We start from the raw sequence: 15,599 nt of genomic DNA, 5'->3' as shown, positions 1-15,599 counted from the left end.
TAACATAGAGATGTCCATGGTGCTTTAAAGACCTCTCTGGGAATATTGCTGTGTATACTTTTTAGGAGTTTTATTGTAAATAATCTAAATAAGCCAATAAAGAGAAGCTGTGTGTATTGATTTTCTGTCTCTACATTTGGCTATAAAAATTCTTCAATCAATCAGAATTTTGCTCAGGCAAATAAAATTAACAACATATGCATACCAACATGAATCAAACAGCAAAACCAAAAAACTGAGAAGAAATTGCCAACCTGATGAAAAAACAAAGCCTCTTAAAAAAAATTAACAGTGATTCAGAACAAATGTAAGCTGATCCAAGCAGAGTCCAAACAAAGACAGCAGGCTAATGGCCAGTTAATATAAGTAATTGACAACTACATTAGATCATTGGCTGAATTGTTACGTAATCACCAAGTGGTGATAATCACCTCCATTAACAAAAGGAATAATGGATCTAAAGGCTATTCAGCTATTTGGAATGTGGCCAATGGAATGGGTGGAGTAAAACACCAGCAACAATTGCAAATACAGAGTGCCCCTTGATTTCTTTGCATATAATCATTCTATAGAGTCTCCTGAACATTTCCTACAATACATTCACCGCGGCGTGTAGAATAGTTTTTTTTTTATAGGCCAATATGTATTTCATATCCATTGAGTTGCATTGTGGCCAATGGGGTGGGCGGAGTAAAACACCAGCAACAATTGCAAATACAGAGTGCCCCTTGATTTCTTTGCATATAATCATTCTATAGAGTCTCCTGAACATTTCCTACAATACATTCACCGCGGCGTGTAGAATACTTATTTTTTTTATAGGCCAATATGTATTTCATATCCATTGAGTTGCATTGTGGAAAAAGAGGGTGTGGAAATATTGTGTTGCTAGATGTAGCACACTGTTCCCCATGATTAGACAGGTTTGTCTTACTCTACACATTCTCCTGGACATTTCCTACACTGCTTTCTCTGTGGAATATTCAATAGTTTATTAGTTATGAGGCAATATGTATTCCATATTCTGTCATTGGAATTGTCTGAATTTTACCCTTGGAACGTGTTTTAACACCCACTAACACCCACTTTTTATCGAAATTACTCTTAAATATGATCATATTTGAATTGTTGTCAATGTTTTGAGAGGTACAAGTTCTCAAACAATTAATAAACTCAATTTATCTCAGTTTTTAAGTAATTCGTTGGTCTCTTTTATTTAGAAAAATTTTGAAAAATTTTTGAAAAAAATATTTTCGTGACCCGGAAGTGTTTCTTTAATGTTGCTCACAAGACGCAGATCGCCATCGTTAGTGCTAGTGTAACATGCTTCCTTGAAAAACTTATAGTGCTCTTGAACTTTGTGTACGTTCATTATTTTCTTATTCAAGTTTTAAGTTAGGCGAACCTTCTTGCTCGGTTACAATAGTTTAACTAGTGATGTAATGCCAATGTCTAAACGAAATGAAGGATTATTTGATGCGTGTTGTTGTCTACGGTTTTCTGGCATTTCCTGTCTGGGCAGAGGATACAGGTAGGAGTTAATGCTTGTTTACAAACACTACCAAAACTGCTGGCGGAATAAAGACGGCCTCAAAACGTAACTAGGTTAATACGCATCGCAAGGCGCTTAATTAGATATACCGTTTAATTTCCCAACAGCAGTAGTTCACTGAAATAGCGTCCTCACGCAAATAAAAGTTTAGATATTAAAAAGTCGTCCATCTTTTTTCTAACTCTGTATGTACATATTACTACATTAAACATAAGAAAAGAGGATGGACCACTGTTTTTGTTCGTGCCATTTCTTTTGAATGTTATAAAAACTTTGTTAGTAGCTAGGAATATCCGGATGGTAATGATCTCTACATGATTCATTTTCGTTTTAAAAAGTTTCGTTTCAAAATGACTCATCAGTATATTCTACATGACATTATCTAAGAGCCTCAACTTTGTCTTTTCACAAATTAAGTGTTTTAATTGTTAAATGCCCTGAATAACAGCCGTCATTCTGAACAATTAAATTCCTGTTACATGGCACGTGACATCTACGTAGTAATTAAGAAATATATAAAGCAAAAATAATGACAGAAAAAACAAAATGCATAATAATAGTGACTTGAAGCAATCTCAAATAATGTAGAATTGGAAATGTAGAGCAATTTCAAGTAATGTAGAAAAGCGAATATGGACTGTATGAATAGACATCTTAAATACACTCACCTAAAGGATTATTAGGAACACCTGTTCAATTTCTCATTAATGCAATTATCTAATCAACCAATCACATGGCAGTTGCTTCAATGCATTTAGGGGTGTGGTCCTGGTCAAGACAATCTCCTGAACTCCAAACTGAATGTCAGAATGGGAAAGAAAGGTGATTTAAGCAATTTTGAGTGTGGCATGGATGTTGGTGCCTGATGGGCTGGTCTGAGTATTTCACAATCTGCTCAGTTACTGGGATTTTCACGCACAACCATCTAGGGTTAACAAAGAATGGTGTGAAAAGGGAAAAACATCCAGTATGCGGCAGTCCTGTGGGCGAAAATGCCTTGTTGATGCTAGAAGTCAGAGGAGAATGGGCCGACTGATTCCAGCTGATAGAAGAGCAACTTTGACTGAAATAACCACTCGTTACAACCGAGGAACGCAGCAAAGCATTTGTGAAGCCACAACACGCACAACCTTGAGGCGGATGGGCTACAACAGCAGAAGACCCCACCGGGTACCACTCATCTCCACTACAAATAGGAAACAAAGGCTACAATTTGCACAAGCTCACCAAAATTGGACAGTTGAAGACTGGAAGAATGTTTCCTGGTCTGATGAGTCTCGATTTCTGTTGAGACATTCAGATGGTAGAGTCCGAATTTGGTGTAAACAGAATGAGAACATGGATCCATCATGCCTTGTTACCACTGTGCAGGCTGGTGGTGGTGGTGTCATGGTGTGGGGGATGTTTTCTAGGCCCCTTGGTGCCAATTGGGCATCGTTTAAATGCCACGGCCTACCTGAGCATTGTTTCTGACCATGTCCATCCCTTTATGACCACCAGGTACCCATCCTCTGATGGCTACTTCCAGCAGGATAATGCACCATGTCACAAAGCTCGAATCATTTCAAATTGGTTTCTTGAACATGACAATGAGTTCACTGAACTGTAATGGCCCCCACAGTCACCAGATCTCAACCCAATAGAGCATCTTTGGGATGTGGTGGAACGGGAGCTTCGTGCCCTGGATGTGCATCCCACACATCTCCATCAACTGCAAGATGCTATCCTATCAATATGGGCCAACATTTCTAAAGAATGCTTTCAGCACCTTGTTGAATCAAAGCCACGTAGAATTAAGGCAGTTCTGAAGGCGAAAGGGGGTCAAACACAGTATTAGTATGGTGTTCCTAATTATCCTTTAGGTGAGTGTATATATATGTGTGTGTGTGTGTGTGTGTGTGTGTGTGTGTATACACGTGTATATATTATTATTATTTCAAAATTGCAGTTGAATATGCCGATAATAGGGGGTTCTAGATTAGTTACTGTGTTCAATTCATCGGTTTCAACGGAACACAGTTGCAAAACCGTGCATGTTTCACAGGAACATGTTTATTTGGGTTTGAAGTGAACATATTTCTATTCTGTTCAGAGGAAGGGAGATCCGGTTATTAAGTGTTTCTTTTTTTAATTATAGCATCTTTTTTAATGAATTCATTCCAAAATTAATAGGCTGTTTATATCTGTTTTGAAATGATTCAGCAAAATCGAATTTAGAAACAATATGTAGATGTTAATTTACTATAAACTATAGTTGACAGAAGTAATTTGGCTACATGGTACATTTTTGTTCCTTTTGTTGGTTTTGGATGGATGGGGGACAGAGTGGACTTTAATTTCTTTATTTGGATAGGATTTCAGTAAGGCATATTAAATCAGTGGTTAACACAAACTATGAGACAGGTATACTTTTAACAAAGCTTGACCAAACATAACCTTATTTTGATAGATTTTACACACGTTGTTACTCTAAAAATATATGAAAATCCTGGGGGAGCATGCCCAGACACCCTTAAAAGAGGCTTAACCCCCCTATGATGGCTAACTAGCTTGTTAACATGTGCAGGACTCAAATCATTCAAACTGCAAATCAGGCTAGATTTATTTGTAAAAAACAAAACCCAGAAAAATGTGACCATTAGGACAGAAAGAACCGAGGTCCAACAAGTCTTTAAGTATGTATTTCACTATAGATAATTAATTTGTGTGACTGTAGTCTATAACTTTGGTAGTGGTCAGGTGCAACTTTGGTGTGAATTGCCATAAATAAGCTCTCTTAAAATAAAAAATAAAATCTGGACCTCACTAATCTTTAAACTCTGGCAATGGCCCTGCATGCAATTGTTATTTTCATTCAAAACATTGAAATATCAAGCATGCAATGTGTCGTAAATATTTCTGGCACCTAATCTTTTTCAGTTTAAGTAATCTTAAAGAAACATAAATTTTTTCAAAAGTATCTGTAATCCGATTACAATATTTTAGTTGGTAACGTAGCGGATTACAGTTACATTTAACGGATTACATCTAACACCCCTTGATTACCTACTAGAAACCAGCATGTAATTCAATGCATTTATTTGCTGTGAAGTTAAAACAAATTACTAATGATAATAAACATCCACTCTGTCCGTTATGTGGAAATATTTGCCAAAATAGATATGACAAAGGGCGTTTTCATTGCACTCTCCATATGTCTGTTAAAACCGTTTTCAATAGCATAGTAGGTCCTTGACGTCATATCACATTGCCATACCTTGGCTTGCTTGAATAATGCCCCTGAATGTATGTACGACGGGCATATATTGGTGTGGTTAATACTCGGGTTTGTACAAAGCTATAAAATGGTGTGGTTTATACAGGGTGCAGCGTATAAACGGGGAATTACGGTTCATCTTAGAAATACATCTTACATTTGTTTTAGGCATTTTCTCGGATTCGGAGGGAATTATTATGAGCGTTTCTGTAGGTTATGTTTATCCATGGTATTTAAAATTGTAGAAAAAAATGCTTAAAAAAACAGAAAAGGCCAGCCCGCCAATACAAGGGATACATTTTGTTGTGCTCACTGGATTCTCCCACATGAGAGGCTGTGTCTTTAACCACTACACCACGGTGCTATACATTTGCCATGTGTTGGTATAACATCTCGACATTAGAACATTTTTGTCACCCATTAACATCGCACCAAGTTTGAATATTTTGTTAGACACCGTTAAGCATTGTGTTAAACTGACAAACATTTCTTATTTAGTTTACCTCCACCACAAATGGCATCTATGAACTGTATGGCTTTTGCCACTGACCGTTTTAACAGCTTATTAGCCACTAATAGACTTACTAGTGTCTACTAGCTTAGTAATTGAAATAGTCATAATAATTGAGCATTTGCTAGCTCGACTGTAGATTAACTTTACACTGTCAAAGCTATTTCATTTCATGGCACAACAACATTTGTTTTTCTTTCATTCGTGAATTACTTTGATAAAGTAACTATCGATATAGGTGACAATAACTGATTTGAAAAGACGAGAGAATCGTTGAAACCCTACTCTTTTACTGCCCAAGGGGGTGATCTAGTCTATATTACCCCCAAAAATATGCACGGATGCGTACTTTGAAAATGCACCAGAAACAATATTACCGTAAAGTTTCATTTTAGACTTACTGTAACATAGCTACTGATGATTGTAGCCTGTGAAAATGTTGTCTATCCTGCATAAATCCTACTGCATAATTTACTTTGACTGTGTTGAGGCTCGAGGGAGGGACCTCTGGCTTGGTAGTCCACGTCTCTTACCACTACGCTATTTAACAAGGGGTAGTCAGGCAGCCTGCCAGCTAGTTAGCCAGCCAGTCTGCCAGCCAGCTCACTCCGTAAGAGACATGTGCGCTTCTTGGCTGGCTCCAATAACGCGGTCCGGCAAAAATCCTTTAATACTTAAATTAAACTGAAAGAAAATTGTTGCAGTGCTATGCCGTCCATCTCAGCCAACACCAGAGAAATGTTTTCTCGCCCCCCCAACTGAAGCTCTGAATATTCACTGCTGATCACTACCGAAGCTTCGGAGCCCAGAAAATTGTATTCGGGACAGCCCTACTGAACACTGTTGTGGAAATTCTTGAACTGATGTATACTTTGTCCTATACAATAAGGTATTTGATCATTTATATGAAGGAAAGGTGAATTTGATTGTAGTTCCAATACAACACAAGTGTTTGGTAGGACTGGGTTCTAATGCATTAACAATAAGCAACAAACTGAGGTAATGGACATATTTCTGGTTGTGTATTGTGCAGTTGCAACTAATCTACTCAAAGAGAATTCACTGACAGGTACAGGACACTTGAAAGCGATTAAGCGATAGAGGACTGGTTTGAGCAAGAGAGACTCAGTTTGGCTTTAAGAACAACTGTGAGGTGGCTGAGATGAGATGGATCTCACACACACACACACAGACTGTCTTACAGCTACGATCGGTCTCTACCCTGGGGTGCCGCACGTCTACAGTAATGCCTGTTCCCTGACAGCTGGACTAATTCTAGTCCTGATTTTTCTGCCATGAGATGGAAGAAGGCAACCTCAAACCGAGAGAATGGAGGCTAAGGAAAGCTTGTTTACTGGGGGACAGAAAGACCAACTGCACGACATCATGCCACGCTGATTGTGTCCATACCAGGTACATCTCATCTGTTGTCCAGGTAGCTGAGAGAGGAACCTGCAGGTCGACGACACAAGCTACAGGAGGGCTTCGGTGTTTAAACATAAGGCACAGTGAATTGAAATCACTGAGGGAAAAGCGAATTTTCTGGTGCTAGTAACCATCACTTCTGACCCGGCCTGCAGCTATAGAGTTCTTAGATAAAACTGGTCATTTTGGCATTTACATAGGATAACACAGATTCTCCTGACCTGGCTGATAAAGCAGCTAGAATGAAGACAACTAGAGCTGTGTCATGATAACCTGCATTTGAGCTATGAAGGACAACACCTTGGAATATACATCTGACTTTCACGTTCTGTTACACCGGTCTGCCAAGAAATGGTTCATAACTGATTGTCTGACGTTTGGAGGAGCAGAACATTTGTGATGACTTTAGAAGTACATCTAATTGATCTAATTAATCAGTGAATTTTTTTTCAAATGTATTTATTTATAAAGCCCTTTTTACAACAGCAGTTGTCACAAAGTGCTTTACAGAGACACCCAGCCTTAAACCCCAAGGAGCAAACAACAGTATTGTTGAATTTCAGTGGCTAGGAAAAACTCCCTAAGAAGATTGATTTTTAGGAAGAAACCTAGAGAGGACCCAGGCTCAGAGGGGTGACCAGTCCTCTTCTGGCTGTGCCGGGTGAGATATTAAGTCCAATTGGAATAATAAATACATTTCTCTGGGCTAAATCCAAAGTCTATTTGATTTTAGACTAGGTCAGAAGTATGACCAGGTGGACAAGGATAGGTACAGCAACGGGCCCCCCAAACCAGGTACTCCGCAGGTGTGGACCAGGACCTCATCTCCGCCTAAAATTTTGAGCAATTAGCATGAGAGGACTTTGTACCAGTGACAAATTGAAGGATGTATTCAGTGCTAGGTGTTTACACACCGACGGGTCGATGCCACATATCCCAATCTGTCAGTATATGTCACCTGAAATTACTTCCTTTGACGATGATTTTAACATAAAAGGTTTTGCTGTAGCCTGTCCCTTTGTTTGAAGTCCAGGATATGTGATGGAACAAGGGGAATGTGTTTAATTGACATAAGACCGATGGGCAGCATCTTACCACACCCCTTTTTCCACTGTAAGTACTGATGACTGTTCATGTATTAAGTTGGAGACTCTTCGGATGATTAGTTTGCATGTGATGCGTCTCTCTATTTGAAATAAACTATTAAATTGTGGAAGAGAATTTTGTCTCTGTCCTTACTCCTTTAAATGTTCTGATCGATGAAATTGCCATCACACCACTCACTGATCTGGTATGTGACTACCTGTGCATGTGTTTCCTATTCATTCACAATACATTACTTGTTTTTCAGCTAAAGTTGTTGGCCAGTCAGAACAAGTTGTGGCCATCGTAGGTGATGATGTCATCCTCCCTTGTTCTCTGAGAACCACCATCAGAACCGTCAGCGCTGTTGATGAAGTAGTAGAGTGGCAGAGACCTGACCTCAAACCTAAAGAGGTGCATTTCTACCGCAACCGTGTTGACTACAATGATGACCAGAATAACAACTACAAAGGAAGGACGTCTCTGTTTAAAGAAGAAATGAAGAACGGGAACATCTCCTTAAAACTGACCGGAGTGAAACTCTCTGATGCTGGAAACTACACCTGCTTTATTCCTACTCTGAAGAGCCTCAACCAGAAAGCCTCTGTTCAACTCAGTGTTGGTAGGTTATTTTAAATATTCTTAACCTCTACAGCTGACTGGCATTTTTATTTCCGCCTAAAATGACATACCCAAACTAAAAACCTTATAGCTCAAAAACTATTTGAAGCACAAGGCTGGTATTTTATTGATGAGACCTTTTAGTTTGAATTCCAATTATTAGAGGATATATAAGAATATAAGTATTACATAAACAACGCAAGATAGATATGTATCTATCTTAATTCTAAACACAGGGGGTGTTATAAGAGGGTGTGCACACTTATGCAACCAGGTTATTATACGTTTTTTATTTTTTCATTTTTCCCCCTCAAAGATTTCAGTTTGGTTTTCAATTGAATTGTTCACATTATATACTCAGCAAAAAAAGAAACGCCCTCTGACTTTCAACTGTTTTTACTTTCAGTAAACTTAATGTGTGTAAATATTTGTATGAACACTAAAAGAGTCAACACCATAAGACATAAACTAAAAATGTTTCACAGACATGTGACTAACAGAAACGTGTCCCTGAATGAAGGGAGGCTCAAAATCTAAAGTATGCGGCGTTGTTGCTTGTGATGTCTGGTAAGGACCTGCCTTACAACAGGCCTACAAGCCCTCAGTCCAGCCTCTCTCAGCCTATTGCGGACCATCTGAGCACTGATGGAGGGATTGTGTGTTCCTGGTGTGACTCGGGCAGTTGTTGTGGTCATCCTGTACCTGTCACTCAGGTGTGATATTCAGATGTACCGATCCTGTCCAGGTGTTGTTACACATGGTCTTCCACTGCGAGGATGATCAGCTGTCCTTCCTGTCTCCCTGTAGCGCTGTCTTAGGCGTCTCACAGTGCGGACATGGCAATTTATTGCCCTGGCCACATCAGCAGTCCTCATGCCTCCCTGCAGCATGCCTAATGCACGTTCACGCAGATGAGCAGGGACCCTGGGCATCTTTCTTTGGGTGTTTTTCACAGTCGGTAGACAATTCTCTTTAGTGTCCTGCGTTTTTGGAACTGTGACCTTAAATGCCTACTCTCTGTAAGCTGTTAAGGTCTTATCGACCATTCCACAGGTGCATGTTAATTAATTGATTATGGTTCATTGAACATGCATGGAAAACATTGTTTAAACCCTTTACAATGAAGATCTGTTAAGTTATTTGAATTTTTACAACATTATTGTTGAAATACACAGTCCTGAAAAAGGGACGTTTCTTTTTTGCTGAGTATAGGTCACATTAAAAGTGGAAAAAGCTGTGACATAATTTATCTTAGTCTCATTCTTTTACATCACATATGGCATTTTAACCGGGGTATGTAGACTTTTTATATCCACTGTAGCAGTTGTATAGGCACTGGAATCACATTCGCTCCGTCACACTATTTAATGTAAGTGACCAATCAGATTCCTGGGTGAGTTCATCATCTAGTCCATTGTATGACCCTACAGACGTGTTATTTGTTCTGTTGTATCTGTGAAGGTGCTGCATCTAAACCACAGATCACTGTGATTGGAGTTGATCCCATGGGAGTCATCCTGAAGTGTGAGGCTGGAGGGTTGATGTACAGACCTGAGATGACCTGGCTGGACAGTGATGGAAACATCCTCCCTGTTGGACCTACAGAGAAAGAGACAGACTCAGATGGTCGCTACACTGTGAGAGGTCATGTGACCATCCAGAAGACTGACAACAACAAGTTCACCTGTAGAGTTCTACAGCATCAGATCAACCACAAGATGGAGACAGAGATTCATGTCCCAGGTGAGGTCTTCATTAGTTAACATGAATACCAGACACCTTGTTAGACCAGACTAGTGGACAGAGATTCATGTCCCAGGTGAGGTGTTTTTTGATACATGGGTTTACTACTGTATAACAAGGTTGTTTTGAGTTGTCTAAGTGGTCATGAGGTATTCTGGTTAGTAGTATATTTCAGAATATTTCATTCATGGTGTGATTTTTCAACTTTTCAATTTTGAGCGTGGCATGGTTGTTGGTGCCAGGCGGGCCGGTCTGAGTATTTCACAATCTGCTCAGTTACTGGGATTTTCACGCACAACCATTTCTAGGGTTTACAAAGAATGGTGTGAAAAGGGAAAAACATCCAGTATGTGGCAGTTCTGTGGGGGCGAAAATGCCTTGTTGATGCTAGAGGTCAGAGGAGAATGGGCCGACATATTCAAGCTGTTAGAAGAGCAACTTTGACTGAAATAACCACTCGTTACAACCGAGGTATGCAGCAAAGCATTTGTGAAGCCACAACACGCACAACCTTGAGGCGGATGGGCTACAACAGCAGAAGACCCCACCGGGTACCACTCATCTCCACTACAAATAGGAAACAGAGGCTACAATTTGCACAAGCTCACCAAAATTGGACAGTTGAAGACTGGAAGAATGTTTCCTGGTCTGATGAGTCTCGATTTCTGTTGAGACATTCAGATGGTAGAGTCAGAATTTGGCGTAAACAGAATGAGGACATGGATCCATCATGCCTTGTTACCACTGTGCAGGCTGGTGGTGGTGGTGTAATGGTGTGGGGGATGTTTTCTTGGCACATTTTAGACACCTTAGTGCCAATTGGGCATCGTTTAAATGCCATGGCCTACCTGAGCATTGTTTCTGACCATGTCCATCCCTTTATGGCCAGCATGTACCCATCCTCTGATGGCTACTTCCAGCAGGATAATGCACCATGTCACAAAGCTCGAATCATTTCAAATTGGTTTCTTGAACATGACAATGAGTTCACTGTACTAAAATGGCCCCCACAGTCACCAGATCTCAACCCAATAGAGCATCTTTGGGATGTGGTGGAACGGGAGCTTCGTGCCCTGGATGTGCATCCCACACATCTCCATCAACTGCAAGATGCTATCCTATCAATATGGGCCAACATTTCTAAAGAATGCTTTCAGCACCTTGTTGAATCAATGCCACGTAGAATTAAGGCAGTTCTGAAGGCGAAAGGGGGTCAAACACAGTATTAGTATGGTGTTCCTAATAATCCTTTAGGTGAGTGTACAGTACCAGTCAACAGTTTACCCATTCAAGTGAAAGTGTCCCCAAACCTTTGATTGGTACTGTATGTGTACAGTATGTTGTAATGGTTGGGATTTCTGTGTTTCAGATAAAATGTTTCCTGAATGCTGGTCTTCCTGGAGACAGTCCTACTGGTGGGCCTGGCTGATTGGTGGTCTGGCAGGAGGAGTTGTTGGACTTTTTTATGTTCAGTCTCTGTTGAAATATACCTTCTATAAGATCAATAAATTCGAACATAATAGGAACAGAGGCAAGTTGTGTTGGTGGGCAGTGTGAGATGAGCTTCTGTTTGGTTGCTTTATCATCAGTAGTAACACATGAAAAAGTTACCACAGCGTGTTGATGTTATGTCTCTACTGTGGTCTAAATCTCATGTTAACTCCAAGTTCTCTAATTCTAGATATGACTGATGTTGGGGATTCACCCGTGAATGGAGTTGAGGATGGGAATAAGGAGGCTGTGCAGACTACTGGATCATGGAGAAATCAACTGGATCATGGAGAAATCAACTGGATCATGGAGAAATCAACTGGATCATGAAGAAATCTACTTTTTCATGAAGAAATCTACTTTTTCATGAAGAAATCTACTTTTTCATGTAGAAATCAACTTTCCAACTGACAAAATCAGTATTTATTATGGGTGCCCGATACCACAAAATTTGGGTTTTATCCGATACCACGTAATACAGGGCCAGAATCACTGATATCAATACCAGTACCAAAACTTTTTATTATTAAAAGCGGCTTATGTACTTTCATGTGGGGGAGGACATCCTGTCCCTTTGTTTGAAGCCCAGGATATGTGATGGAACAAGGGGAATGTGTTTAATTAACATAAGACAGTTGGGCAGCATCTTACCACACCCCTTTTTCCTCTATGTTTAGCAATATTTTTATGTCAGCCTGGATCTTTTTCCGGGATAGCTTTTTGCAAATAATAAATAGACACGCCCCACTACAGAGATTTAGAGTTAAGGGGCGGGACAATCCGTGGTTCTCTTCTGAGCTTGGAGATATTCTTCATGACCACAATTTAGCTTGGGCCAAAGCAAGAAAAACGGGATCTTCATCTGATTGGCTTGTTTTTAGGCAGTTAAGAAATAAATGTTCTTCTTTTATTAAGAAAGCAAAATCTGACTTTTATCTGTCAGCCACTACTAATTCCTTAAACGATCCCAGTCTGGTTCTTTGTTTGACACTGCTTGTCCTTATACTGTGACACCTTGTAGAGATGAACCAGTCTCTACAAGTGTCTTCAATCTCACTCCATTTTTAGTGGCTGATGTTCAAAAAGCCCTAAAAGGGCTGGCTCCTGAAAAACCTTTAGGACCTGATCTTATAGAGCCCTATTTCTTAAAAATAGCTGCAGACTGTGTAGCACAGCCTTTAACGTACCTTTTTAAGCATGTTCAGGACATTTTATCCCCAGTTCAGTCAGGTTTTAGGAAAAAACATAGTACCATCACAGCTGCAATGAAGGTGATAAATTATATCTCTTTTGCTTGTGACAAGAAGCCGCACTGTGCATCACTGTTTATTGATTTGTCAAAAGCCTTTGACACAGTTGATCATGATGTCTTAAAGATTAGGCTTCTTAATTCAGGGTTTTCAGAGAATATTGTCTCTTGGTTCTCAAACTATCTTAGTGACAGAACCCAGTGCATTAAGTATGATGGTGTTCAGTCTGGTATTTTACCAATCCTTAAAAGGGTTCCACAAGGTTCTGTGTTAGGCCCTTTTTTATTTACTATTTATATTAATAACCTTAATCGGCATGTGTCTGATGCAAACTTTCATTTTTATGCAGATGACACAGTTATTTACTATTTACTCTTAAACAAGACATTGCACATTTACAGAATGCCTTTACTGTGGTCCAAAACACGTTGCTACAGCTGAAACTTGTGCTCAATGTAGAAAAAACCTAATCTATGCTTTTCACGGGCCCCCGGAATAGACCGCTGAATGTTCCCTCAGTGACTACTCTTGACGGACGTGAAATACAGACTGTTTCAACTTATAAGTATCTTGGTATTGTGATTGATGATTGCCTATCATTTAAGCCTCATGTTCACTGTCTAGTGAGAAAGTTGAGGCTAAAATTGGGTTTTTATTTTTGAAATAAGCTGTGCTTTTCTTTTAATGTAAAAAAAACCGCTAGTGGCATCCACTTTTTTATCTGTGTTGGACTATGGTGATATATTGTATATGCATTCATCTGTTAAATGCCTTCATATGATTGACGCAGCCTATCATGCAGATTTATTACTAATTGTAAACCTCGCACCCACCACTGTGAGCTGTACTCTCGTGTAGGGTGGCCTGCTCTGGCCACACGGAGGCTTTGTCATTGGTACACATTTATATATAAGGCTATTCTTGGTGTGCTTCCATCCTATTTATGTTCACTTCTTATGAAAAAAAGTGCTGGTCATTATTCTCTCCGTTCTCAGGCTGTTGTCTTGCTTTCTGTCCCACATGTAAGTACTGAGCTGGGTAAAAAGGCCTTTGTTTATTCTGTTCCCTTTACATGGAATTTGCTGCAGAATAACTCAGTAAATTGATTCCTTTGAGTGTTTTTAAGATAAGAATGAGGTGTTTTGAGTTGAACTCCCTCACATGTCAATGTTTTTAATTGTGATTTCCTTGTAAGTGCATAATTGGCTTTCAAATTGTTTTTATTAATTTATATGTTTTGTTGTGTTTTTGTATGTATGTAATGATGTGATGTAATTCAGTTGCCTATCTTGGCCAGGTCTCCCTTGCAAAAGAGATTTTTAATCTCAATGGGCTTGTCCTGGTTAAATAAAGGATAAAAAAAAAAAAAAATGTATTCTGAATGTAATGTGAATTCACATTATATTTTTATGATATGACCATACAGTAATGTATGAATATAGTGTTCTGAAAATTTGTAAAAAACCAAATGGTATTCAATGCTAACTTTGCCCATGAGCCTGTCAGACATTTATTTTTAAATTAACAAAAATTTTATTTGACGAGTTTTTATACCAACATTATGCAAAAGACTTTTTCTACTTTGTATAATAAAAGCATTTACTCGTAAATCTCTATAAATCCCTTTAGTGTCTATCTGTTGTTTGTCCAGGCATTGTGACTCCCCAGGAGTTGAGATGGTTACCTATGTGGGGGAGGAAAGTTCACCCTGTCACTTGAATTCAGCCTCAAGTTCTCATCAACATGTAGAGTACTATAATCACTAGTTCACCCTGTCACTTGAATTCAGCCTCAAGTTCTCATCAACATGTAGAGTACTATAATCACTAGTTCACCCTGTCACCTGAATTCAGCCTCAAGTTCTCATCAACATGTAGAGTACGTATAATCACTAGTTCACGTGAGCGTGCATCCGCGTGAGCGCTGACAAACTCATTGACTGTACACAGAAACGAATTGAAATTGACCATTTATTTGCCATTTTAACCTGTGTGTGTCACTTTGTGTGCAGTATACTATATAGTATATGACTGGAGTTAAAGGTACTACAGTATACTATATAGTATATAACTGGAGTTCAAGGTACTACAGTATACTATATAGTATATGACAGGAGTTAAAGGTACTGCAGTATACTATGTAGAATATGACTATATAGTATATGAGTTTAACTCCAGTCATATAGTATATGACTGGAGTTAAAGGTACTGCAGTATACTATATAGTATATGACTGGAGTTAAAGGTACTACAGTATACTATATACTATATGACTGGAGTTAAAGGTACTACCATATACTATATACATGACTGGAGTAAAACGTACTACATGTTAGATCTGTCCCCCATGTGGAAGATCAGAAAATTACAAGACCATCACACTTCCCAAAATTTTAAATATCACCTTTCCTGCCCCATTTTGTGAAAACTGTTTTTGCTGGACTGTGTAAACGGAGCCGGCCAAGAAGAGTGAATGTCACTCACTGAACGACCACCCTTTGTTAAATAGCGTAGTGGTTAGAGACGTGAACTGCCACACAGTTGACAGGGCTTCCATCCTTTCCACGGACCGAACAAATTCGAACTATTTAACTGTCACTGTTTTCTAAAGGAACGAATTGGCAATGGAGTGATTGGAGTCAATGCAGGATGTAAACAGACCCCACAT

General features: G+C 39.2%; 1 protein-coding gene across 2 annotated transcripts; it reads left to right on the top strand.

Annotated features, from left to right (window-relative positions):
- The first annotated feature begins 1,302 nt into the window (after nucleotides 1-1,302).
- Nucleotides 1,303-14,484, top strand: LOC117593954 (butyrophilin subfamily 1 member A1-like). Of its 2 annotated transcripts, none has more exons than XM_034290750.1 (5): nucleotides 1,303-1,531; nucleotides 8,096-8,449; nucleotides 9,910-10,191; nucleotides 11,561-11,722; nucleotides 11,873-14,484. In XM_034290750.1, the coding sequence occupies exons 1-5, from the start codon at nucleotides 1,462-1,464 to the stop codon at nucleotides 12,010-12,012; spliced, it is 1,008 nt and encodes a 335-aa protein (XP_034146641.1). In that variant the 5' UTR covers nucleotides 1,303-1,461; the 3' UTR covers nucleotides 12,013-14,484. The 2 variants fall into 2 exon arrangements, with proteins under 2 accessions (XP_034146641.1, XP_034146642.1); XM_034290751.1 differs by having other exon boundaries at nucleotides 11,561-11,606; nucleotides 11,873-11,888.
- The last annotated feature ends 1,115 nt before the right edge of the window (nucleotides 14,485-15,599 follow it).

The sequence above is a fragment of the Esox lucius genome, chromosome 24, assembly GCF_011004845.1.
Source record: "Esox lucius isolate fEsoLuc1 chromosome 24, fEsoLuc1.pri, whole genome shotgun sequence".
In the NCBI taxonomy this organism is placed as follows: domain Eukaryota; kingdom Metazoa; phylum Chordata; class Actinopteri; order Esociformes; family Esocidae; genus Esox; species Esox lucius.
The sequence above is the reverse complement of the archived record's forward strand: the minus strand, read 5'-3'. Positions and strand labels throughout refer to the sequence as shown.